Raw genomic sequence first — 26,197 nt, forward strand, 5'->3', positions numbered from 1 at the left:
CACGGTTAAGTAACCATGACCGTAAGCTGACTAAGGGTCCGCTAAGACCGTTACTCAAAGTGCAGTCCACAGACCAGTACTGGCCACACATGGGAGCTTGTCACAAATGCACTTTCAGGTCCCTCCCCACACCGACTGAATCACAATCTGCCCTTAAACAAAATTCCCAAGGAGATATGTATGAAACATTTAAGAAGCATTGCCCTAGCACACTCAAATTAACTAGGTGAGTGAGAGAATGCCGGGATAACAGATACTCGTTTTTCTTCATTTACTCATATGAAAGTATTGTTTTTGGGGGGTTGGGGGGACAAAGCATTAGGGAATAAAAAGTTCAGTGAGTTACCAAAAGGGCCTCTCAAAATGGCCGTTATCTACTGAAATGCTCTCTGGTGGCACCAAGAGAAAGCACAGTAGTTGTATTTTCATTCATATGAATGGTTTCAGATCACTGACTAAATTACTAACAAATCATCTCCTCCTAAACCTATACAACTGGAAAACTATTTCAAGAATGACGATGTGTATCCTGAGAAAAATGTTGCCCCGTTCAAATTTTTTAACCATCAAATCAGATTCTTCACATGGGGGCAGAATTTGAAGGATACATGAAGTATTGAAATGAAAAAAAAAATATGCATGTATTCTTTTGTGCATCCATAGTTTCCATCAGACTTTTCAAGGGTTCCATTACCCAAAAATGGTTAAGATGAATGCTGCCAAAGCTTACAAGTGAATTTTTTACTACAACATTTCTCAGGAACTATATATATATGTGTGTGTGTATATATATATATACATATATATACATATATGTACATGTATATACATATATATACATATACACACATACATATGTATATACACCTATGCACACACACACACACACACACACACACACACACACACTGAGCTTCCAACTTTTCTGACTGTAAGCCTAGAATATTTCATTCTTAAGCACCAAATACTATCTCCTTGAACCCACAACAACCATTCAAAGACACAGCCAATAAGTACCCTTTGCAAATTTGAAGGAGCCTCTTTTAGCTAATACTCCAGATTTTAGTAGTATAACTATTTTTAACATGTTGTTAACGCTATAAAGAGAACTTTGATATGATACTCAATGGCACAAATCAATAAAATATGGGTTAATGCTATACCTTACTAAGGTTTACTTCCTACAGGGCTAAAAGCAAACGTGTTTTAAAAGTGGTTTCATCTAAATGACGTAGTCAAAGACTGCAATGCAGTTAGACTCACATTCCTTTAAACGAATCACTCAAGGACCTAACCTGAAGTCATGACTAAAGTACTGGATATAGGACAAGATTTAATATTAAAAGGAAGAGAAGAGTCAAACTTGGGCATTTTAGCAATTTAAGTAACCTACAAGATGTGTAAAAACTCTTCTGAGTTCACAGTAACATATATAGGAAATACAAGAAGCTCTAAGAAGCATAAAAAAGAATACATGCCATATTTTAAAAATATCCAATATTAAATCTTATTTGATAAATTTTGTAAAAAAAAATATATAGTACAACTAAAAATGACTTTGTTCAAGTAGATCCAGAACAGTGCCCACCCACCTAGCAATACTGAAATTAAATGGGTCAGCACATGAGAGTAAGGCACTTATGCTCATCAATATTCAAAAAATTTTAGTACTTACCAATATTTTTAGCTCTGCTCTTCAACTGAGTGGAATGTCTCTTCTTATTCTTTGACTTGGGAGTTTTATCCTTAGATGCCAGGCTGGCCTGCGCAGATGCTTTTCTTGTCTTGAATGTTTTAGTTACTGTTGTTGGATCCACTGGATCAGGCATACTGCTAAAGCTTTCTAATGACTCTTCATCAAACTGGCGTCTTCTCCTACTGGTATCTAATTGATTCTTGCGATTACTATTTGTAGTTTTCTCTACAGATACTGCAAATCCAGTCTTGATAAATGGCTTTTCTACTTCACCTTCTTGGTCATATAACCATGGTGTCCTACTGTTTTCCACCTCCTCTTCAGGCTCTTTTGGATTCCTTACCAATGAAAATAAGTTTTTGTACATTACAATGATAGATTTTTATGTTTAATGAAAACTCCAGATATAGCACTTAATTTGTAGTTTACTAATAGATTTAGGTAAATAAAAACAAACTATAAAAAATATTTTCACAAAAATGTATTACATATATATTCTAATATAGGCTAGTGTGCTAAATTATCTTAAACTTTAATATTGAACCCTTCTCACTAAATCATTTCGACTGGCAAATGTTCCAAACCAAAGATCTAGCATTCATAACGGAAAAGAGAAGGAAACCAAGGAAGGATGAGACACACAAAGAAAAAAGAAAAAAACCATGGAGGACTAGCTAAGAGCGAGCTGTAGCAGAGGGTTTGAAGCATACATGGATGTGTGTCACCTAAGGCAGACCAACTAAAACCAGAATTTTGTGAAACAATGGCCATGCAACTATTACTTTCTCCACACATTACGTCTAGTTCAGTTCCGCGGGTAGTGTCATTTTCCAAATGTTATCTGCTAAGCATTGGCATCCCGTATCTTATTCACTGGTCGTCTAACTTTGGGAAAAACAGTCAAAACAAAGTGAAACAGGTCTGCAGGATTTCTCAGCACTTTTAATATGCCCATGTACTTTATAAAATATGAGACGGCCAAAACCTTTTCTCAAAGAACCTAACATGGACAACAGTGTTGCTAAGAACGTAATTTAGCAGGAGACTCTGATCTACAGGATTTAACTTAAGACAAAGGTTAGCAAACTGACACTTTGCAGGTCCAATTCAGCCTCCTGCCTGTTTTTGTATGGCCTGAGAGCGAAAATGATGTTTGGGGAAAGGAAAAAAAAAGAAAAAAGTTTGTGACACACTTGTATTAAATTCAAATTTCGGGGCTCATGAAGTATTATTGGAACACAGCCATTCACTTTTTTACATATTGTTTATGGCTGCCTTTATGCAAAAATGGCAGAGATAAATGGGTATGACAGGCACTGTATGGCCTGCAATATTTACTATCTAGCCCTGTATAGGAAAAGTTTTCTGACACTGGCTCAAGACTACATCGTTCCATCTGAACTTTTATTACCTACAGCCATTGAATTCAGGGAACCTACACTAGTTAAGACTTTGGAAAGGAGATGATGCCTAATCTAAAGTAGGTCAAATATCTAAAACAATATTAGATATCCATTGACATTCCTTTTTAGTATCAATTATACATAAAATATGGTTAATAATGTAGGAACCTTCCAGTAGGAAGGCTATTCACTAAAACTTTGAAAAAATGTTTATTGCTTATGATGGAGATTCATTCAACCATCATTTCTGAATGGCAACTGTACACTAAACAGTCAGGCTCTGACAGTACAGTAATTTTTATGAAGCAACATGAGATTTAATAGGAAAAAATGGTTAGTACAGCTAAGAAAAACAAAGTCAGGGAGGTCAATTATAGGATTCATAGAGGCAAATACAAAGTTCAATTCTGTGAATTTTTAGTTAATCGAGTAAAAAAAAATTCATGATTTAACAATTAAACAGTGTCAACTTGCTAATTTAAGAGCCCAAGACACGCCTAATTCCATTAGTAAAAGGAAACAGTAATATGAATTATATACTTGTAAAGGGTTAGGGAAGACAAAATCATAGCGATACTTCTTACAGAACAAATTATTAGGCTCAATTGACCTCTAATTTTTCATCCTCCTAAAGAGTTTTTCCTGAAGTAAATAACAAAATAAAAAGGCTATAATATTTTCACCTGTTGGCCATCAAAATAATTATCTGGATTAACACAATCATTTAAAAACATTATTTAGCTATAAAAATGCCTATAGAATGATTTAACCTTCCCCAATCCAATTAGTGTTTGTATTTCAGTCAAAATTATATTTGGGAAGATTATCATATTAAAAACTAATAAATGATGACAAACAGAAAAATCCATGATGCCATACATCACTAAAACTTCCTTGGCTAAAGTTGTTTTTATAATCTAACAGTACTTAACATTACATTTGAATAGGTCTTTAGGAACTATTCTGATCAGGAGCGCTGAATCAAATAAAGAAGCCATCACTTACACAACTATCCTCCAGTAGTTAATATTAGTTACTAGACCTAAATCAGTGAATTTAAAGACAGATACCGAATCAAGGCCAAAACACTCTATGGGTCAGGTCTTATCCTTCCAAAATGAATCTCACAGGATACCCTGATCAAAACTCTGAACTGCTCTTATACCAGGGTCGGCAGCTGGTACATGCCTGAGAGACAACTGGTACGGTGTCAAAGTTTCATATTCCCAACACTACCCGGCCAAACAATCACAAATATCCTCCCTGTGTTTTCAAATTACATATAATTAGATGTAATCACAAAAGTGATCTTTCAGCAAATAATGGATTATGCTCGCATCTGAGTACCTTTGTTTTTCTGCTCCAACGGAAGAACTGCTTTCAAAAGGTTTTGGAAAAGCCATGTATTCTGTTTTCCCTGAAGAATTCTGGGCTAATGGTTGCTGCTGTTCAGTGGGTGTAGAAATATTCTGAGAAAAGTCTCCAAAATTAGAAGGAAATAAAGTGCTGAAATTCATACCTAATAAATAAAAGCAATGAGTAAGACAAGAATAAAGCACCTTTAGCCTTAATATAAAATTAAGAGTTTTAATTCAATGTGCCATTTACATCAACCAAAACAAAATTGTTTAATACTCGTTTATTAAATCATTGATAACAGCTCAGCCCAGTGTTTTCAGCATTGGTGACACAAAGATAATGATCCCATCTCCTTAAAGCTAAGAGTTAGAAATAACACTACCTGATAATCAAATTATTACGGGAAGCCAGACTCTATTGTAGAGACTTCACGTGTTATTTTGTTGAATGTTCAAAAGAACACTATGAAACAGGTGTTCTATTCATTTGAAACAGGTGTTCTATTCATTTTATCAGTAAAAAAACAGGCTTAGAGATAAAACGTCATAAATAAAAGAGCAGGTTAGATGTTGGGTCTGCATGACTCCAAAGCTGATGTTCTTTATGTTTTACTTTAATTGGGAAAGTAAAATATACTTAAATACTTACCATGTAGTGTTGTATTAGAGGTATTTGCAAGGCCCTACTAACAACTTGAAGGAAAAAGGATCAGGGAAGGCATCACAAAAATGACCTGGTTTGTGAAGTATCAACAGTTTCTGCACAGGGTTGGTTGGCCCTGGTATGAAGCACATTACAGTGAAAAGGAACTGCATGTGCAACTTCTTATATTGTTACTTAAAAGCCTATTTAAAAAAGGTTTCCAGCCAATACTAATTGACACCTGAGAAATAAAAAGTTTGTTAAATTTTCTAATGCCATTGTTTCTATAATCCTGTTAAGATAATACACTGCGGTATTTTTATTTGTATTTATATTCACAAAGCCCTTCCAAACCTCTAACCTTCTATAATCCCTGGCAAACACCTTCAACTGATCCTCCTTCAGGACTCACCTTATCTAACCAGTCACTTAACTAATCCTACCTCCAGAATGTCTTTTGAATGACTCCTTTTTCTTTCTGCCTACTGCCTCAAGCTTTCATTCTGATTATTACTGCAACAGCCTTCTATCCTCTATTCACCAGCTGTACTCTTAGCTCCTTCGCTCTGTCAACACTATCAACACTTCAGTCTCAACACTATCACTTAGTGTCATCTAAAATATAAATCACATGCTACCCCCCTGCTCAAAATCCTTCAATGGCCCACTGTCTGCAACAGAAAGTCTAAGCTGCTTTGCACAGCACAAAAGGCTTCTGCTGTTCTCCAACCACATCAAATATTCTTACCATTCAAGGCCCTAAACGCTAGCCACACTTAAGGACCTCTAAATTCCCCAAGTGATATACTGTTTCACGGCTTTGTAACTCTTAAGTGGTTCCAGTAATTAGAAAGCCCCTTCCCTTCTAATCTCCCTGGAAATAAATTCTATTCGTTTTTTTTTATCTTAAATAACACTTTTTTTCCCCTGGAAAAAACACATTTGCTGATGGTCTCTTTCCCTAAGGAAAGAATAGGCCACTCACCTCATTTGTACTCATGGTACTGCACTAAGCACTGACTGACACTCTTAGTTTCCTCACTAAACTCGAAATTCCTTAAGGCATTAGTCTTACTCATCTTTGAATCCCAGTCATATATATAGTGTCTGGCATAAAATGGGTGCAGAAAAAGGTCTGAAACCCAAGCTAAATAAAAATATGAGTACTCACCTTTAGTTTAGTAGTGTATCTCCCTCCCTCTCTCCCTTCTTCCCTAGTGTTAAGTTCCTCCTAAGGAGACTTAAAGCTCCTCTAGAACATTATCTCACTCATCTTTACTCTCTCAATGTTTTACACAATGCCTGGTGTACACTAGTCATTGGATAGGTAAATTCCCTTTCTCTTTAATAAATAGTTGTTAAACAATTCAAAGTCATAAAACTAAGCAATCATTCAGTTTACTTAATTCTATTAGCAATCATACTAAGCTTAAATTTTTACTATGAAGAATCAAGGTAGAAACAAGTTTGTAACTTTCTTTGCAAACATTTCTTACCATTCCAAACAGGGATAAAAATCCATGTAACAGACAAATGATATTCTCAAACACTCTGTATTTACTTCCCCTTTAAATTTTCAGTCACTTACCTGGTGCAAATGATGAAAAATTAGTAAACCCAGGTATGTTAAAAAGATTTACAGGCTGTGCTGGAAAACTCAAAGGACAAAATAAACCGGGTGATGGAGGTTGTGATGCACTACTGCCTCTTTCCTTGCTTCCATGTTTTTCTGGATGCTGATTTTGTTGGCGCATAAGTTCATTTAGCATTTGTTTCAACCTATAAAAATTTAAGAAGTCGGTAATTTAAAAATTAATTATATTACCATCTATTTAAAGGACATTCAGAAAGAATATATGTAAAAAGTAATTCAACAGAGCAGACTGCTGCTACAAGAAATATTTACTTGTTGTGCAGACTTAATTCAATAACTTGACCTTTGAAACAAGAACTGCATTTAGCACTTCTCTCAGATAGTAGGTATTACAACTATATGAAACTCATCGTTTTTCTTGTTTGCAGATTTACTAAGGTGTAAGTCACACACCATATAATTCACCTAATGTAAATTCACCTAAGTGTAAAGTTGAACACTATAATTTTTTTAAAAAAGTGAAGTTTACAATATTAAAGGAAAATACTGGGAAAATCACTGCTCATAAAATTCTCAAGTGACAGAATATTTGAAAATACAATTTGGCTCATGTCCTTTCATCCCAGAAGATAACTGTAAAATCGCTGCTCAGTTTTAGCCCTTGCTATACAGTCTCACGACTTCTAAGAAACAGATTACCTTTGTACATTATTCTGTTGCCATGTTAGCTGAGCATAGCACTGATTCAACTGGTGCATTATAAGGTGTACTTGAGGAGATGCAACATTGCTGGGCATAACACTGTAAGGACCCGTGAGAAGAGTTTGGAGCAGACAAGACAGAGTCTATGGAACGAAAAAAATTCGTAAGTTACTGATGACTTCAGAAAACTGTGTAATGCTTAAAAAACAAGATTAAAAAAATTTACTTTCATAGCAAACTTTACCTGCTGGTCTTGCATCAAAGTCTGACAAATATTAACACTGAAATCAAGTTGTTTCTTTAGCTGATTGATTTGTTCCTGCCATTGTTCTTTCTCTTCTACATAAGAGAGTTCTGACACCCAACGAAGGTTTTCCTGACGTTGCATGCTGATATTCTGTTGTCTTGTCTTGGCTAAAGGACGATAATTTCCATCTGCTGAAAAAGGGCGACTGTTCTTCCACCTAACAAAAGATTTAAAGAACTAGGTCATCATATGCAATTATCTGGTTTTTAAAATCTGGCAATAAATCCTGATATCCTGGTCTACAGGCCAGTATTCTAAGTTCAAAGGACTCAAAAAGTATAGAAAATAAAGGGGGTCAACATTCCAGGCTGTTGGCTTTATACCATTATCATTTTTCATCCTTTTTCAGGCTTTTTTCCTGTTTCACAAAAATATCCACATAATTCTGTATTCTGTAAAATGAAAGTATTTACTATATTATAAGCATTTTTCCCATTCTTCATGCTTTAAGCTTAGCCATATTACATCAACTGGAACTACCCTACCAGCTTTTATTCATGAAACATTTTTCAGTTATAAAAAACAATGCAATGAATACCTTTGTTACAGGCCTTTTTCACTATCTACGATTTTTAAATTTTTTGTAAACTCCCCAAAACAGGAGCAAAGCTCAAAGCATATGAATCTTGATCCAGTCTAGCTAGGATACATCTCCGCAACAATCATGTGGAATAATAAAAAATACATATGGTCTTTGTCCCAGATTTCCAGCAGAACTTCTGAAACTCTTGGCAATTCTTGAATATCTTTTGTGATTCATAATGAGCCCCTTTCAACCACAACAGACTTTACACTAATGACCGTTCAAAGACCCTGAATAGCTTCATGATGGAAGCTGGTCGCCAGAAAAACCAACCTGGTGATTAGAGGGGATGGGACTTTCAGCTCCACTCCCCAAACTCCAAGGAGGGTAGGATAGGGGCCAGAGGTTGAGTTTAATCACCTATGGCCAATGATTTAATCAACTGTGTGGATGTAATGAAACTTCCATAAAACCCCTAAACAAAGCAGTGGTTAAGAGAGCTTCTGGTTGGTGAACACACTGAGGTGCTGGGAGGGTGGTGCGCCCACAGAGGGCCTGAAAGCTCTGCACCCCCTCTCCCATCCAAACCTGGCCCTACGCATCCCTTCCATTTGGCTGTTCCTCAGCTTATTATCCTTTATAATAAACCAGTAAACATGACCGTTTTCCTGAGTTCTGTGAGTTCTCTTAGCAAATTATGGAACCTGAAGAGGGGTTGTGGGAACCCCCAAATTTATAAACAGTCAGACAGAAGTATGAACACCTTGGGGACTTGGGTCTTTTGACTGGCACCTGAAGTTAGGGCGGTCTTGTGGGACTGAGCCCCTTACCTGCCGGGGTCTGCCCTAACTCCACATACTTAGCGTGAGAACTGAACTAAATTGTAGGACACCCAGTTGATTCAGCGAATCAAAAAATTGCTTGGTGTCAGAAAGACCTGAGACTTTAAATCAAGCAAAAAATTAAAACGTGAAACTAACCTATTATTAGTTTCCTTTACACTGTATGAGTTATGATTCACGCTGTTAGGAGGATACACAGAAAAGTTATCATTTGAATTGGTATCTTGCTCTTCTTCCTCCTCCTCTTCATCTGTCCGAATAATTCCTTCAGAAAGGTAACCATCTTCATCTCCTTCTTCATCTAGTGCACACTGGGTAGAACCTCCCCAAGTTGCCATTGTTCTAGAGATTAAGAGATAAAAACCACGAGATCATTCTGCAGATGAGCTAAATACTTCACCACCTACTGTGTGCCAGACATTATACCTAATATAAACATATGTGTGTATGTGTATGTAAAATTTTATTTAATCATAGTACTATGATATGGGTAGTACTCTCCCCTTGCAGTTATAGAATGCTTACTCTGCCTTCCACAAAACAATTCTGCAAATAAATTAAAACAGTAATAATATCCACTGAAACTTTTATCCTACACTAAACCCCCCTCAACTTTTAACTTTTCCTTGAGTAACAGTTTTCTAAATCAGAGCTGTCCAACAGAACTTTCTACAATAGTAGGGATGATCTGAATCTGTGCCGTTTAATACAATAGCCACTAGGTACATGAGCACTTAAAAGGTAGCTGGTGTGACTGAGTAAATGAATTTTTAATTTTATTTAATTTTAACTGAGTCATCTATATCTAATGGCTGCCATATTAGAAAGCACAATTCTAGACCCATGGTTCTGAAACCTAGATGCTTATCAAAACTAAAGAATTTTGTTAAAGTACTTTGCTAAAGAACTTTATTAAAGTGTGGTACTCAGAACAGAATAAAATACTGTAGGTATAGTCTGATCAACAAATGCACATGGGGATTCCAAGAACAGGAAAAGTTCTTCTAAGAAGAAGAGAGTTAAGGCTCAGTGCAATGTTCCAGAAACGCCACCTTAAGATATCAAAATGTTCGGCCACAACAAATTTGGATTTCAAAATTTTAGATCTGAGTATTTCTATATAGATAGCTGATTAACTGATCTTACTGGTGACCAATTCTTTTAGAAATATTCTTCATATGAAAATTTCAAACTTAAATCCTAAAAACTAAAAATGTTATATAATAAAGTTTTAAGATACTTAGAAAGACCTTACAAACAGCAGATGCTCAATTTAAATAATAAAGTGTTTATTTCTGGCCTGAAAGAACCACAAAACATCAAGCATTTTCTTTTCATAAGCTTAAAACTTAATTCAAGAAAATCTGTACCAATATTTAATCAAGTTTCTTAGTAATTAAAAAAGCAAGTTGATGCTATGAAAAGTTTGAATAGAGTAGCTCAATTTAGTGAAAATGAGTCAAAAGAGTGATGCTTAAACACCACCCTCAGTGCCCTGTCCTACGTGCCTCAGGCAGGTGATGTTTAAAACAATGATTTAAAAAACACTCTTACTTTTCTGTTCTACTTTGCTGAGGAGTACACAGGTTCTCAGATCCATCACTTCTCAGTGAAACAGCCACTGGTGATACAGTTTCAGCTAGACCTTGCCTCCTCTGATGTTCAGCCATCAGAGCTTCAAGCTGTTTTCTTCTCTGCCTCAGCTCTTCCCTTAACATTTCGTGTCTTTGCATTTCTGACCACAACTATTAATTTAAAAATCAGAGTCAAGTTAGCGAAGATATTTGGATTTGTTTCACTTTAAAGAAGAATGAGCTAATACTACTGTCAATTGCAGCAAAGACTTCTACTTTCACTGATCCTTTTTACAGAGATACCCATGAAGGTTAAAATAATATTTTAATGATGAATAAGAAAAAATTAGGCAATTAACTCTGAATGAAAACAAGTAGCACCCAAATATGCTTCATTAACTATTTAGAGAAAGTTACGATGTTTCATACAAATCACATATAAATAAAATGCCAAAGGATAGGTCTTTGTAACTGAAATGATTACTACTTGCTGCAACTATCCTTTACGTATATAATTCTTCCAAATATTTGCTAATAAAGATCAAGACTATTTTGAAAAGATCCTAACTTAATTACTTTTTGGAACAAACTGTTTCTTCCAATTAAAAGACACAAAACATGCCACATTTAAAAATGTTTCACTTCTTAAGATGTGTCTTATACAGCATAGAGAACATAGTTAACATTACAATAACTATGTATGATGTCAGACGGGTACTAGACATCAGGAGGATCACTTTGTAAGTTATATAAATGTCTAGTCACTATGTTATACACCTGAAACTAATGTAATATTGTATGTTAACTGTAATTGAAAGTAAATTTTGAAAAAAGATATGACTTAAGCTTCAGGAACAACGGTATAATATACAATACCTCATTATCTACTACTGAAGAATCTTCAGGCTCAAAAACAGATTTGCTTGTATTGGTTACATTTTCATTAACAGCTGGAGTTGAAGTAACAGCTGGCATATATTTTTTTGTGGGACAATTAACCATACCAGTGGCTGACAGCTAAAAAAGGATTTGTAAAATTCATTATGAGGAATTAAAGCAATTACGTGAATTCCATAAAAGCAGCTATTTTACTACTTCTTTATGGTACTATAACATATTTAATTTGTTATTACCAGACCTCAATAGCCATCATGATCCAAAGAAAATCCAACATAATAAAAGATGAGAACACAGGCTAAAGCTGATGAGTTATTAACCAACCTTCAGGCACAATAGATACAAGAAGGATAAAATGTTGTTGTGGAAAATTTCACATACTCAGTACAACTCAAGCATATATTCCTCTGGACATTGTTACATCAGGAACAAGGAAAAAAAGGATTAGATAAAGTGGAAAAGGTAAGAATCTAGAAAAAAAAAGTTTATATTAGAAATATCATTCAATGTGTTTCCTTTTCCTTGAAAACAAAACCTGACTGAAGAATAAAGCTAACCAATAAATTTCAGGAACAAAAATCTCAAAAAGAATTGGTAATCCCTTTCCATATTAACCTTACTCCTGACTACCTGACAAAGTCAAAGATTGCTCAATCTCAAAGACCTATGCATAGGGTACTGTTAATAAGCAAAGGTATATACAGTCAATATTCAAACTACATATAAAGTATTTTAATTTCTTAGATAATGCACGATGGCTTAAGAGCTTTATTATAATTTTAGGCCAATGAAAGATGGAAATGCTAGTCCCTTAATTGCTAAGTTCAAACCAGAATAGTCTAATAAATAGTTATACATACTCATGTTCTGAATCTTTAGCTAGCCCAACATTTGAAAGAATGGAAATAATCAGTTAATTCCCATGTGTTATCTTCCACTATAAATATATATCCTTAACCCATTTCATTACTTCATCCATTTCATTAATCATAAAATAGATAAAAATCTGTTAGATCAGTACTAGAAAAAGATAAGAGTACTTTCAATTGGCAATGGTTTTTAGACATCTCTTTTCAGACAAATGGAAAGAAATTTTCTAATTACCTGAAGGTCAGGACATGCCTTTTGCAATGCTTGGATTTTCTCTTGAATCTTAATCAGTTTTTTTCTTTCTTCCTGCAATTGTTTGAGCTCTCTCTGTTGTTGCTGTAGTTTAGCCTCATAAAATTTCTCTCTATAATTAAATTGACATTGTATTTGTAGATTCCAATAAATCTGACAGAATTAAGCATGATGTAATACAGTACACCTAATCTTTCTCTATGATAGGCATGACATTTTTCTTAAATGAAGGCTATAAGCTTAACACACCTTGCCTTTTCATTTACTCCAGCATCTTTCTGTGTTTTATTGGCATTTCCTCTAGTGTTATTTGCATTCTGTTTGGTGTCTTCTTCTGCTGGGTAGAAATCATCCAAATTTGAAGTACTGGCAGAGATAACTCCTTGATGTGCTGCATCATCATCCTAAAATCACATCATTATATTAAAATGACCTTGATATCATTTCATACCTTCATAAATATCACTAATCTATCAAATTTACATAACATAAAAATTAAAGAAGTAGAGAAAGTGGGTGATTTTTTAGAAAACAATGAAGTTCATCCTCTATTTACCAATGACAGGAATCAAGTGCTAAAACTATAAAAACAGTACATTTAAAATTTGACCTGCCCATTACTCAGTAATGACAAATACTAAGTTGCCTTTTCTTATCTTGACCAGATCTGAGCTATTAAAGAACAGCTTTTTAGAAAATATGAAGATAAAATATATACTATTGAAGCTGGCAATGCTTGGTATTAGATATTTTTTCTTAAGATTTAACTTCTACATTAAGAATTTTAAATAATCAATTTCCATTTTCATTGGCTTACTTAAAATTTTCCATTTCCTCACTTGCTCTTTAGTTTGCAAAACAAGTGCCAAAGGCTCACAATACAAAAACTAATGAGAATATATCATCTCAAATCTGTAATGAGTACTGAAAAACAACTGAAGTTCATATCTTCCTAACAGTAGACCCATATCTTCTGTTGAAATCCACGTACTTATTAAAATAGGGGATCTGGGGTGAACTTCTGCACTTTCTTAAAAACATTTAATTCTACATAATTTTATGCATTTATGTTTTCTCTGAAGTCCTCAACTAAAACTTTAACCTTTGGAGATATTCTAATAAAACTGTAAAAAGTTAGAACTGACTCTTAGTTATAACACTGTAATCAATTGTAAGTTTGTAGACAGTTTTATTCTGGTTTCTGCAATCTAAAAACTAGCATGATTCATTACTAGTATGGCTATGAGACTCAAGAATAAAGAAACCAGATCATGAGGCATTTTCACATAATAAAAAGAAGAAAAATTAAAATATGATACAAGACACAAAACAACATTGCATGAAGTTTCAGATGATAGTATAAGGGTGTCTCAACAACTGAAATAACAATCTCCAACACTAAAACTAAGTGACTGACTAAAGAATTATTGTATTGATATATATCACAGAATAAGGAACTAAAAGAGATAGATACCTGGAGACTTCTAGGACACATAAGGTTTCATAAAGGCCATGGAAATTGTCTAAGCTAATCTAACCAAGAACAGTAACAGTTTTATATAATCATGATAACTATATAACTGTTTACACCCTCTCCTGAGTCTCTTGGGAAACAGGATATATATAAGGTACAAGAAAAAGACTACTCTTAATACAATGAGTAAAACTCATCAATCATTTTTTTAACAGCTCTCTTTCAGGAAGAGATCCCTTAGTCCCTCTGGCTTGCAGTTTCATTTCATTCATATATACATAAATTTTTATATGTATATGCATATATATTTTTATATGTATATATATGAACAATAATGTTCATATATATACATATATATGCAGTCTTAAAACACTCCCTAAAGCAAAAGATTTCCATTAAATACAGGCCTGAAATTCAGCTGTTTCATATGTAAGCCACTAAGTTATTCATCATTTCTGATCTATTATTCCCATATTGGGTAATACATCTCAAGAAAGGAATCTTGAAAATGGGAAAGTAACAAAATGATGTTCAAGATAGCACAACCTATTACTATTTGTTTTAGAAGCTGTTTTAATTTTTTCAAGTGGCAATACTATGATCAAAGTTCAAAAAGTAAAGACATTTAAAAAGGTTCCCTAATTGACTCCATTCTCCATATGTAACCAATGTGATGTTTATATATTCTACAGATGTACTTTGAATACATAAGCAAAAACATGTATGTGTTTACATACATACCTACATGTGTTTCTATATGTGTGTATAACAAAAGCCTTTCTTATAATAGGGAAAACTTGGAAAAAGCCAAAAGCCAATTTCAGTAATGATTAAACGAGCCACATTATATCTGTATAATAAAATGTAATCAAGGTATGGGAAAATGGACTCATACATCACTGCTTAGATCAACAATTAATACCGTCACCTGGAGAGCAATTAAGCAGTGACCATTAAAATTAAAATGTGCATAAACTCTGACATAGCAATTTCACTTCTTCATATCTGCCCTTGAGAAACACAAATACACAAAGAGGCTTGTGCAATAATGTTCATTGGAGCATTCTTTCTAAATAATGAAAAATTAGACTGTAATTGAAAAATAAATTTAAAAAAATAAAGACTGAGGTCTCCAGCAAAAAGGAAACAAAACCTGTATTTATAATAAAGTTATATTGAAACACAGTCACGCTCATTTGTTTATGTATCATATACGGCTGCTTTTGCATTGAGTAGTTGTGATGGAGACTGTATGACCCTACAAAGCCTACAATATTCACTAACCTGCCTTTAATAAAAAAGTTTGCTCATGTCTAATATATGGCATGTAAAGTACTAAGGACTTAAACCTGGAATATGGTAAGAACTCAACACATAAATGTGTACTAGTAAAATTATACCAATAATGATCAAACACATAAATTTTTACCTTATAAGAATGTACTATGTGACAGTTTTTTAAAAAACCAAGTAGTAGTTACCTGTACCATAGCAACAAGATCTTGTAACTGTCTGAGTTTCTGTTTTGCAGCCATAAGTCTATTGATCTTCTGTTGAAACTCAGCATCTTCTGGAGCCTCATCAACCATACTGCTCCTATGACTAGATAAGGAAGCTCCACTGACTCCGTCATCTGCTTCTTCCTCCTCCTCGTCATCATCTTCACCTTGTGCAACATGAATCCCCTGTTCTCCTTCTCTATTATATCGACAATCTGCGGAAAACACGTATCATTAAATCAATAATTTAATAAACTCAAGAGAATTAATGAAAGAAAATACACTTCCCAAGAATATGGCAAAAATGTCTGTGAATACAGTCATATTCATAGTATCATACCTAAAGAAGGAGGCATGTTTAAAGCCCTTATGTTGGCAGCAGATCTGTTGTTAATTTCACAATTAGAATTAACTGATCTGCCATCTCTATTCTTAGAAACACACTGTGCATTAGAATTACTATTTACTTCATTCCAGGTGGCAGCTACTTGTGGATTTCTAAAAGAAAGAAAACAGCCTGAAGTTATTTTAGGTAATAAAAATAATAAAAATCCAAGTTTTAGAACTATTAATAAAATAATAAACTATGAACATAATTGGCTATTTCCCCATTTAAATTCATACCATGAATAACTGGCTTGTGCTTTTCATTAACTTTTGCTGTTTAGAAATTTAAGAAAAAACATCTGAAAAAATCAAAATTATACCTAAAAATAAAGAGGTAGCAAATGCTAAATTAGATACTTCTTATGATTTACTTGCATTTGATCTAATGGCAAATTACTAAATTACTGTACTCAATATTTCTCTATTTGTTTTTCTTTACAGGGCAAGTGAAATTACACTGACCAAAACAGCAGACTTATAAGAGAAAAGTTTAAATAAAAGGCAAATAGTCAGTACTCTACTGAGGTTTCTTTGGTTGTATTATGGTAGGATAAATATGTTAGAAAAACAAACTTTAAAAAAGTTCTTACCGAATGTTAGTAACAGGCTCAGAATTTTCATGCTCAGAATCGTATTCTGACTCTTCAGTTTCTTCATCTTTTGTATTTTCATTTACAGCATCTGTCATCATATCTGATGTTTGTTCATAATAATGAACTAATTCTCTTAGTTCATTCAATCTTTTTCGAACTTCATTTAACTTCCTGATAAACAACAGGTTTACATGTACAGGTAAGTATATTGTATATTTTTGTTCATTTTCTGGTCATAGAGTTGTATAATAAAACAGATTGCTCAAAAAAAAAAAAAAGTAACAAAGTAGGGCAAGCATTATTTTCATATGATAGCAGCCAGCACAAGCAAAATGTAAACCTAGTTAAATAACCAGGGGTGTGACTATAAAGAATTTAATCTCAAGTGCAGCTTCCTCAAAATCTCATCACTTTATTTCTTATGTTGTGTTAGGGACAAAAGCATAAGAAAACCAGTTGCAAGTGTTCACTTAAGTAGTATAAATGTTAACAGCTTAGAACTCAATGTCAAAAATATTCCTAGGTTTCTTAATATGTATCAAAACTGAGAAGCATAAAATACTCAATTTGAATGCTAGCTCTCAGACAATTCAGGTATTCAGGCATCACCAAGCATTTACAGAAGGTTCCTGATGTGTCTGTAACATAGAGAATATACAGTGTTTACCAAAAATAACAAGAAAGTCTTCTGAGTCTTTTTAGTAAGTGCCAGGAGGTATGCCCATGTTTTTTAATCCTTAAAACACCTTTATGAACAGGCACATTATTATGCCTATTTTACGGATGAAGGAACAGAAACTAATGCAAGTAAGTTATTTATCCACAGTCACACAGTCTTGAAAGATACAATTTCAGAGCTATCTGACTCTAAAGCCTGGGTTCTAAACCATTTGAATATATTAGGCTGGTGCAAAAGTAATTGCGGTTTAAAAGGTTAAAATAATTCCAAAAACCACAATTACTTTTGCACCTACCTAACAGAAATCTTTTAACTGTAGTCCAGCCATTTCTAATCCCTACCTGTATGACAATGTCACATATCTCCTGAACAATTCAAAGACTGCCCATATAACACACACACACACTTCTACCACCATATCACTTAAGAATGTTTAGCATATGAAGTAAATTCAGTTTTTTCAGGACTTTCAACAACCAATAAAAAAATTTTAAAATCCCAGAATTTATCCCCATAAACCAGTTTGAGTCTTTGTAACAATATAAGTAAAAGTGTCTTACTGGAGTTTTTCCGTTGGATTTAGATGGCCTTCATTTTCACTTTCATTCTGAGAAACCAGAGAAGCAACAGGATAAGGAACTGATGATGTTAGGCTATTGGATTCTCCATTGACAACCGGTGCTAAGCCTACAGGAGCAGAGGGAGCTGAAGTTATACTTCTTTGATCCACACTCTTTTGAGGAGAGGCTGAAGAGGGCACAACTACGGAAAAAAAGACTAGTTACTAATAATAAACAAATGTGGCATCAAACAATACTTATTCAGTTTGTTTGAATACAGAAAAAAATAGTAAAAATTACTAACATCTTAAATTCTGCAGATTTGAATTGTAGAAACTGAAGGACACAACATCCAAGCCACTTATTTATTAACATGTCCCTCAACCAGTTAAAACAGAAAGGAAAGAATAAAGACAGGCAAGATGGAAATTGACAAGAATTATGATATTCAACCTTTAAAAAGTAACTAGTCTTCCTTGATAAACTTGGTTACAGGTAAAGCCAAACAAGGTCACTGTGTCTGATGTGAGGTACACCAACCTACAAATCTTTACAGGGCAACCCTAGCATATTATGTCCTTAAGAGTGTTCCAAATCCACAGCACAGAGGAAATTCTATCTGGTCTCCAAGATGAAACTTTTATTGTTCCAAAAGATAAAGCAAAATTGTTAAAGAGACTGTGGTACACACATATCATGGAATACTGCTCAGCAATAAAATGTTCTAAGTAGATGATGGCTAATTCCCTATAGTCCTTGAACTACATTTTACTTTTCCGTCCACAAAGATCAAACAAAGCATATCTTATGCCTTTAAGAGTTTAATGAATGAAGATTAAGAACCTTTGCACTTCTTTATCTCCTACCACTTTAAAACGACTTGTCTTTTATCTTTCTAACAATTATTCTTATTTGTTGCCTATATTATCAATTGCTATGGCTGGTTTCCAAGTAGTGTCTTCACTCTATTCCTTGACTGTTCTACTTTTTGCTGCTGCTTTCATTCTATTTCCCAATGGGAAGAAAATTATTTTTTGGCATCATCAGTAGGCAAAGTGCTACTTTCTTTACATGTATAAAACTGATCACAAGGCCTTGAGTACAACCTTCAAATTTTAAGGTTTCCTTAGCTGTGTTAATCTGTTTAGGAAGAATAAGCATTGAGATTTGATTATACTGTAGAAGAGATGACTAACAGAGGTCAGGTAAAAGAAAGGAGTATGTTTCAAGGTAGAAATAGTCAGGTTCTTTTGGAGGTGGCAGAGAAATAGAAGATGGGTAAAAAACAAGGAACAGGGACCCCAGGAATGTTTCTATCCCTTGTTTTTTCTTTAATAAAACAGTAGCTATGTTGAAGAATAATGACAAGTTGGGTTGACCCTACTGACTCAATTTCCAATGTTTGAGCTCCTACTACTAACTGCTTGGGAAGGAGGTAGGAACCAGGCTTGGGAAGGAATGAGGATAGGAAGTGTGCCAGATCTGGATTAGGGGCAAATAAAACATCTGTAGAGAAAACAGTTCCTATAGTATAACTAGGATGATTACTGCCTTTCCTGTAGAACTAGTATAACTATGATGACTATGCCTTTCCTATTCCCACCTGAGATGACTATGTACTTTAAAAAAGGATGCAGGTTATAAAAATTGTGCACTAAACCATGTGTGCTATGTAAGTTTTCCATATCTCATTGTTTTTATATACTTTCTAAATCTGTTTTGTAGTTTTTAAATCAAAGTACTAATTTGGATTAGTTTTTAAGGGAAAATTTTGAATATGCCAGAAAATGCAGTGTTATGTCCAAGTATCTAATAGTTACCTTCTCTTCTTCTTTTCTCTCATTAAAACCCTACCAATTTTCAAGGCCCAACTTTATCCTTTATATTTTATGACTTCTAGAACAGAACTACCATCTATTTGGCTTTTATCATACACAGCCTTTTTACTTAAAATCTTTTCACATGCAAGTCCTATCTCCCCACAAAAATTATAATTTTGAGGAACTATGTGTTCATTCATTCATCAAATATTCACTAAGTTCCATGTGCTGCCATAATACTTACATGTCCTACACCCAACGCAGCTAAGATTGACTTACATGAATTGTTCAGATGCTGATCTCGAAGTGTATGAAGCTCTCCCAGCAGTTTGTCCATTTTTTGTTTCTTTTCCTGCAATACTTTCATTTTGCTAAAAAGTTGCACTTTCTCATCAGGTAAATGTTCTGACACTGATGGATTCCTGCTCTGGGAAACCTCCCTAGTTAAAGAAAGACTTTCTGCCTGTCTTCTATTGTCTGGAACAGCTGGAGGCTGTTATAAAGAAAAAAGAAAAAGTAAAACTAAGGCAACTAAAGTTTGCATTCTCATTTTAAAAATGCACAGTCTTTAACACATAAGGTGTGATCACAAAACACGGTGAAGGTTTAAATAAAAAAAATGTATTACAGTAAAAGACACATTGCCATTAATCCCTCTCAAAATACTCCCTTTCACTTAAAACACACTTATCCCATCGTTCTTGCCACCTTCTGAAGCAGTTCTGGAAGTCCTCTTTCATGAGTGTCTTCAGTTGCACTGTCGTGGCTGCCTCGATGTCCTGAATTGATTCAAAATGTTTACCTTTCATGGTCATCTTGACTCTGGGGAAAAACCAGAAGTTCACGGTGCCAGAGCCGGTGAATTAAGTGGATGAGGACACACCATAATTGACAGAAACTGCTGTACCAGAAGCAATGTGTGACATGCAGCATTGTAATGATAGAGGATGAAGTAAAGACATTCATGAAAGAGGACTTCCAAAACTGTTTCAGAAAGTGGCAACAACAATGGGATAAGTGTGTTCAAAGCATGGGGGAGTATTTGAGGAGGATTAATGGAAATGTGTCTTTTACTGTAATAATTTTTTTTTTTAATTTAAACATTCACCATCCTTTTTGATCACACCTCGTACACATAGTTTTAGATACACATAACTATGGTAAACGGTGGTCTCAGATTCACTGGACATTATCTGGATCCAAATTCAGTGGATCTAAATTAATCTAGAAATGCCACATTTTACACAAAATAAACCTTCAAAAATATTCTCTCTTGCCATCTTTTTAGAACTACCACCATTAACTCTAACTTATTAACTTATCAGTTTTTCCTACCACTTCTTTTCCTACGTTCTTCCATTTAAAAAAACATACGTGTGTGTATACATATATATATATATACATATATATATATATATATATATATATGTAAAACATTTCAAAAATCCACTAAGGCTTAGCAAATCATATAATGAATAAACACCACTGAGCTCAGTCAAATTTTAGTATTTTGCTACATGGCATCAATTCTTTTTTCAAACAGAAATATAACATTAAAGATATAGCTAAAGCTGTACACATACCAGGCCCCAATCCCATTACTCTCTCCAGAGATAACCACAATCTAAAATTTGATTCTCTACCATTCTTATACATGCTTTTATTTTGTAATGCCTTTGTATGTATCCATAAAAAACTATACATTCTTCACACATTTTTAAACATAACCTAAGTGGTAGCCTTCATAAACTTGTATTTTTTTATTCATTAGCTCTGGTTCAGTTACTGTAACAGGTTATAGGAGTTCACCCTATAACTTATTAGTCCATTTTCCTGGTCATGGACATTTAAATTGTTTCTGGTTTTTTGCTATTAACATAATGCTTCCATGAACATTCTTGCAAATATCTCTTTGTGAACCTGAGAGTTTCTCTAAGGTGGGCCACTGCAAGGTTACTAGAAAAAAAATGTACTATACATATTGCTAAATAACTCCCCAAAGTGGTTAGGCCTTATTCTTTTATTTTTTCACTTGGTCAGGAGACACCGAATTTTCAATCATATTTATTTCCAGTGGACACGTATTCATAATTCACCTTTTCTTACTCAAGGCCCACAGATTGAAAATTCTGCATTTGTATCATTATTTTAAAAGGTCAACAAATTATAAACTTACTGACTCTGAAATTAAACTTAAGAACTTTCTTAAAATTGTTAGTAAAATACTGCAAGGACACCGATTCAAACGTAACTTAAGTTTAAAAGTTGTGACCATTAACCTTAGAGAGGAAAAAAGAATGTGTTATCTAGTAGCACACAACGGAAAAATTTCAATAATCGTTTCAAATTAGATTTTCCCCTAATTTAGTATTTCTTATAGGCCCCACACTACCAGTACTGGAATCACATTCGGGGAAGCCCACCCCAAATGTATCAATCATAATTTTGAAGATAGGGGGCACGCACTGACCAGAAATCTACATTTTTTTCTTTTTAACAATCATGCCAGATGATACTTACGCTCAGTCAAGTTTAAGCACTATTGTTTCAATTAATGTGATTTTAAACTCAACTATACCATAAAAAATTGTTACCTGAGAATCACGAAGCTGATTATGAAAACGCTGAATTAAATCATTCAATTCTTCATTTAGTTCAGATGTGATACTGACGCCAGACAGGCTACTAGTAGTTTCTGTTACAGCTGGAAAGAAAAATAACAATTATTTATTAAAGCAAATAAATACAACACCTTTACTATTTCTGAGGAGCTAAAATTAAATTTTAGGGGGAAAAGGAAATGAAAAAAAAAAAATCTCACCTAACATAATTTGAAACTAGTTAACCCTAAGATTTATCTGCCAACCGATCATTTTATTAAGTTTCCATCTAAGCTGAAAATAAAGGGAAATTCACAAAACTCTAGTATAGTGATTTATCTTTTTCTGTTCACACATTCAAAATGGGGGCAGGTCTACCAGGTTGGGTTGGGGGAGTGGCAGGAAAGTGAGTAGTCTGAAAAAGAAGAGTAGATTCTAACACGTCTCCCAACAGAATCAATGCTCTAGTTTGATGGCTGAACTACTTTTTTAAAGATTCAGAAAGTAAATATGTTAGGCTTTGTGAAAATACAGTTTTTGTCTCAACTGCCCAAACCCTATCATTATAAAGCAAAAGCAACCACAGATAATACATAAACAAATGGGCATGGCTGTGTTCCATAAAACTTTATTACAGGCAGAGGGCCAAATCCAGCTGGCCATAGTTTGCTGATCCCTGCGATAGAACAGATAATTTACTGAAGTACTTTGCTTGTGATACAAGTCATACTAAAAGACATATCTTCCTAAGGCAGTATGCTGATGACAATTTTGATAAGTTACTTCTCTACTACCCAACCATCCCATGGTTATCCTCTCCAGCTCTAAAAGAGACACTGGCTACAAACTGCTTATGTTTTACAGGACAATACTAGCTTTTTCCACTGAGAAATTAGAACTTCAGGGCTGGAGAGAATCCCACGTATCTAATCCAAACTCTATTTTGAAAAGAATGAAATCAGTCTAGATAACTAATAAATAACTTTCTAGTTAAATGATGAAACGAGCACTCTTTCCCACGACAACTATGTTGCCTCTCATATACCGGAAGATTAAATACTACGATTCTGGTTTTCATTCAGTATTGCCCTGCACAATCTCAAATATCCAAGAGGAAATCTGTTTTAAAATTTCTAACCTAAAATTCTTTTTAAAATAGCATATAAAATAAAATTATACTCTTATTCATTCTGCGCCTGATCCCTACTTAATAATGGTACACATTTTTTTAAAGCGATCATCTGTTTACTTAAAAGTTCATATTCATAAGTAAAGACCACTGACCTAGAACTCAAGAGATCTGATTATACTAAAATTCTGTATAAGCCTAGGTAAGTCACAGACTCTGTTAAGAGTTTCTTCTCTATAAAATGAGAATAAGAAAAAAGGCTCCAGCAACTAACCTACAATTTTGTGATGATCAAATGAGATGATGTAAATATAAGTATTTGAAATAACGTAACTATCACAGAAAAGTCTCTGAAATCTGATACTCCAGATTTGAAAAGTATTTAATAGGTTAGGCATTAACCAAACTAGTATTAGTCATTGGTAAAATATTTTGTGTTTTCCTAAATATAAATGTAAAAGCTAACGACAGTTTGGATTTTACAAGGAAAAAGTGGGGATGAAAATCTGTATAATTGTTACTATATACTATACTACATAAATTACATATAATTATATAATTATTACAAAAAAGTAAGTTACTTGCAAGTCATAAAGTAACTTACATTAAAATGCAAAATTGAATTAAAGTAACTTGCATTAAAATGCAAAATTAAATTATGCATAACAGTGATCAGAGGACTGAGCCAATGGGCTAGGTGTGGGCAGCAGGATAAACTGAGTAACAACAGGGTAACCTCAGCAAGGACCTAAAATGGAGAGCCCACAGTAGATAAATTATTATTAGACTGGGATGACAGTCTACTAGAAAATACATCTTAGTTTTAATGAGTTTTAGTAACAAGTTGTTTTCAACTTGAGAAATTAAACACTTAGGTTTGAAGGTGATAAGACTATAAAATTAGACTCAATACTAAAGAATTTAGTAAATTTAGACATTAAAAGTCTGTACATTTAATCACTATCTCAAGGTTTTAACTCTTTTTTAGGAGGCAACCAAAGTACGGCAATCCTAGATAAATGAAGTACAAAAGGTAGAAATAAAAGCATCAACAGCTCTGTCAGTCTGAGGTACAAAAGCAGAACTACAGCCTGTCCTTTTACCTCTTAAGGGTACTCTCTGATGAAAAGGAGAGCGAGCTGGCTGTCTGCACGGTACAGTATGATGGCCAGGAGTTGTCCCTGCAATCTTTTCTGCATAACCAGAGAAAAGCACAGGACAGGGTAAGCCTCATGTGTAGGTTTCTAAATGAGTCAACAATCAAGATCTGACTATACAATAACCAGCATCCATCTTGCAATGCCACTATTTATTGAGCTTTGCTTATAAAAACAACATTCTAAGACTGGCATACCAGAATCATCCATCACAGCAATAGCTTGCTCTGCTTTATGCTGCAGAGCAAGAAGAGCAGCTTGTCGTCCCTGCAGAGCTCGCAGTTGCTCCTGCTGCTGTAACATCCTTTTTAATAAATCATGTTGTTTCTTCAAACTTTCTATCTCTTCCATGGGCTCCTGCTGAGGATCTCTGGCCTAGAAAATAAGACCAACCATACTTATATCTATTAAAATTCACGTTCCTGTTTGAACTAGCAATGGCCAAGTACATACATAGATAATAAATTAGTATTAAATATACAATCCTGGATATAATTTTAGTAGACTTAAAGAAAAAATAAAATGGTAACATAGAGATAGCCTGCCATATTAAGAGTTAGGTAATTTCACGGTGAAGGACCATAAGGAGTGGCTTAGCATAAAGAGGAATTAACAAAAGGAAAGAAAAAGACACACAAAAAGAAGACAGGAAGGCCATGAAGGTAAAAGGCGCTACAAGCGCACACACACATGGGATCCAGGCCTTACATAGAAGGAGCAGATCACACCAGATTAATGCCCTAAAAGTATCCTTGAAAAAGATGACACTACTCCTATAAGTGATGTTTTTAAAAACCAACAAAACAAAAACAAACACACTATTTTCTAATCAAGGACAGGAATTTAAAAAATACATTTTTTATCTGATAATCTGATATGAAAGGCTTTAATTTACTTGCATCACATTATATAAGCAAACAATAAAGCAGAAAATTTTGTATCAAAAATATCACTATTTTTTCTTTTAAAATATGTTCCTTTAGCTGAATCTGAGGACATAAAAATAGGATACTTTAAAATCCCCTCCGAAAACCTAGCGTTTTGCTTGAAAGTGAAGGATCACATTACTTTAAAACTAAGTTTTAAAGGCTTAAAACTATTCAAACGTAACCCAACAAGAGAAAATAAAAGTCAGTGAAGCAAAGACAAATTTAACTAAAAAACAAGACAAATTATGCTTGAAATTACACCATAAGGGTATTTTTCATCACTGACTTGCCTTCTTAAAAAAAAAAATCTTACGATTTTACCTAATATTTACATAAAATATTTCTATTAACCTAGAATATTACATTCTTTTCTGTCAAAATGCCTCTTCTTAGTTCTGGCATATTTCAAGACTGTTTACATCTTGATAAAACAATTTGAAGGGGGATGGATAACTATCAATAGCTATCTTTCTCATATTTGATCCAAAATAATTTCATAAAAATTATGAAACCAGACCCAAATAGGTACAGATCTCAATAGAATAACTAAGAGAAACATCTCCAAATTGGTATCAGTCAAATACTCCAGCGAATTATCACTGGTTATTCATTAGAAGAAACATTAAACAAATAAGGCAAAATGTCATGTAGGTTACAAACCTTCAAAAATGTACATCTACACCCAATTTATAATCCTCTCACCTCTCAA

General features: G+C 33.9%; 1 protein-coding gene across 41 annotated transcripts in view; it reads right to left on the reverse strand.

Annotated features, from left to right (window-relative positions):
- Nucleotides 1–26,197, reverse strand: part of PCM1 (pericentriolar material 1) — an 80,712-nt gene that overhangs the window by 35,400 nt on the left and 19,115 nt on the right. For 21 of the 41 annotated variants that reach the window (XM_081047141.1, XM_081047127.1, XM_081047144.1 and 18 more), the window contains 18 exons: nucleotides 24,757–24,934; nucleotides 24,506–24,595; nucleotides 22,268–22,377; nucleotides 19,953–20,166; nucleotides 17,854–18,055; nucleotides 16,612–16,785; nucleotides 15,975–16,132; nucleotides 15,617–15,849; nucleotides 12,911–13,065; nucleotides 12,644–12,773; nucleotides 11,519–11,659; nucleotides 10,623–10,813; nucleotides 9,207–9,410; nucleotides 7,641–7,860; nucleotides 7,394–7,539; nucleotides 6,689–6,879; nucleotides 4,447–4,618; nucleotides 1,676–2,034 (listed from right to left, as the gene is read on the reverse strand). In XM_081047141.1, coding sequence (XP_080903267.1) covers nucleotides 1,676–2,034; nucleotides 4,447–4,618; nucleotides 6,689–6,879; nucleotides 7,394–7,539; nucleotides 7,641–7,860; nucleotides 9,207–9,410; nucleotides 10,623–10,813; nucleotides 11,519–11,659; nucleotides 12,644–12,773; nucleotides 12,911–13,065; nucleotides 15,617–15,849; nucleotides 15,975–16,132; nucleotides 16,612–16,785; nucleotides 17,854–18,055; nucleotides 19,953–20,166; nucleotides 22,268–22,377; nucleotides 24,506–24,595; nucleotides 24,757–24,934 — 3,268 coding nt within the window. The remainder of the gene's footprint in view (nucleotides 1–1,675; nucleotides 2,035–4,446; nucleotides 4,619–6,688; nucleotides 6,880–7,393; nucleotides 7,540–7,640; nucleotides 7,861–9,206; nucleotides 9,411–10,622; nucleotides 10,814–11,518; nucleotides 11,660–12,643; nucleotides 12,774–12,910; nucleotides 13,066–15,616; nucleotides 15,850–15,974; nucleotides 16,133–16,611; nucleotides 16,786–17,853; nucleotides 18,056–19,952; nucleotides 20,167–22,267; nucleotides 22,378–24,505; nucleotides 24,596–24,756; nucleotides 24,935–26,197) is intronic. The other 20 variants (XM_081047160.1, XM_081047158.1, XM_081047155.1 and 17 more) reach the window with 2 other exon arrangements.

This window comes from Rhinolophus hipposideros (assembly GCF_964194185.1).
Source record: "Rhinolophus hipposideros genome assembly, chromosome: 4".
In the NCBI taxonomy this organism is placed as follows: domain Eukaryota; kingdom Metazoa; phylum Chordata; class Mammalia; order Chiroptera; family Rhinolophidae; genus Rhinolophus; species Rhinolophus hipposideros.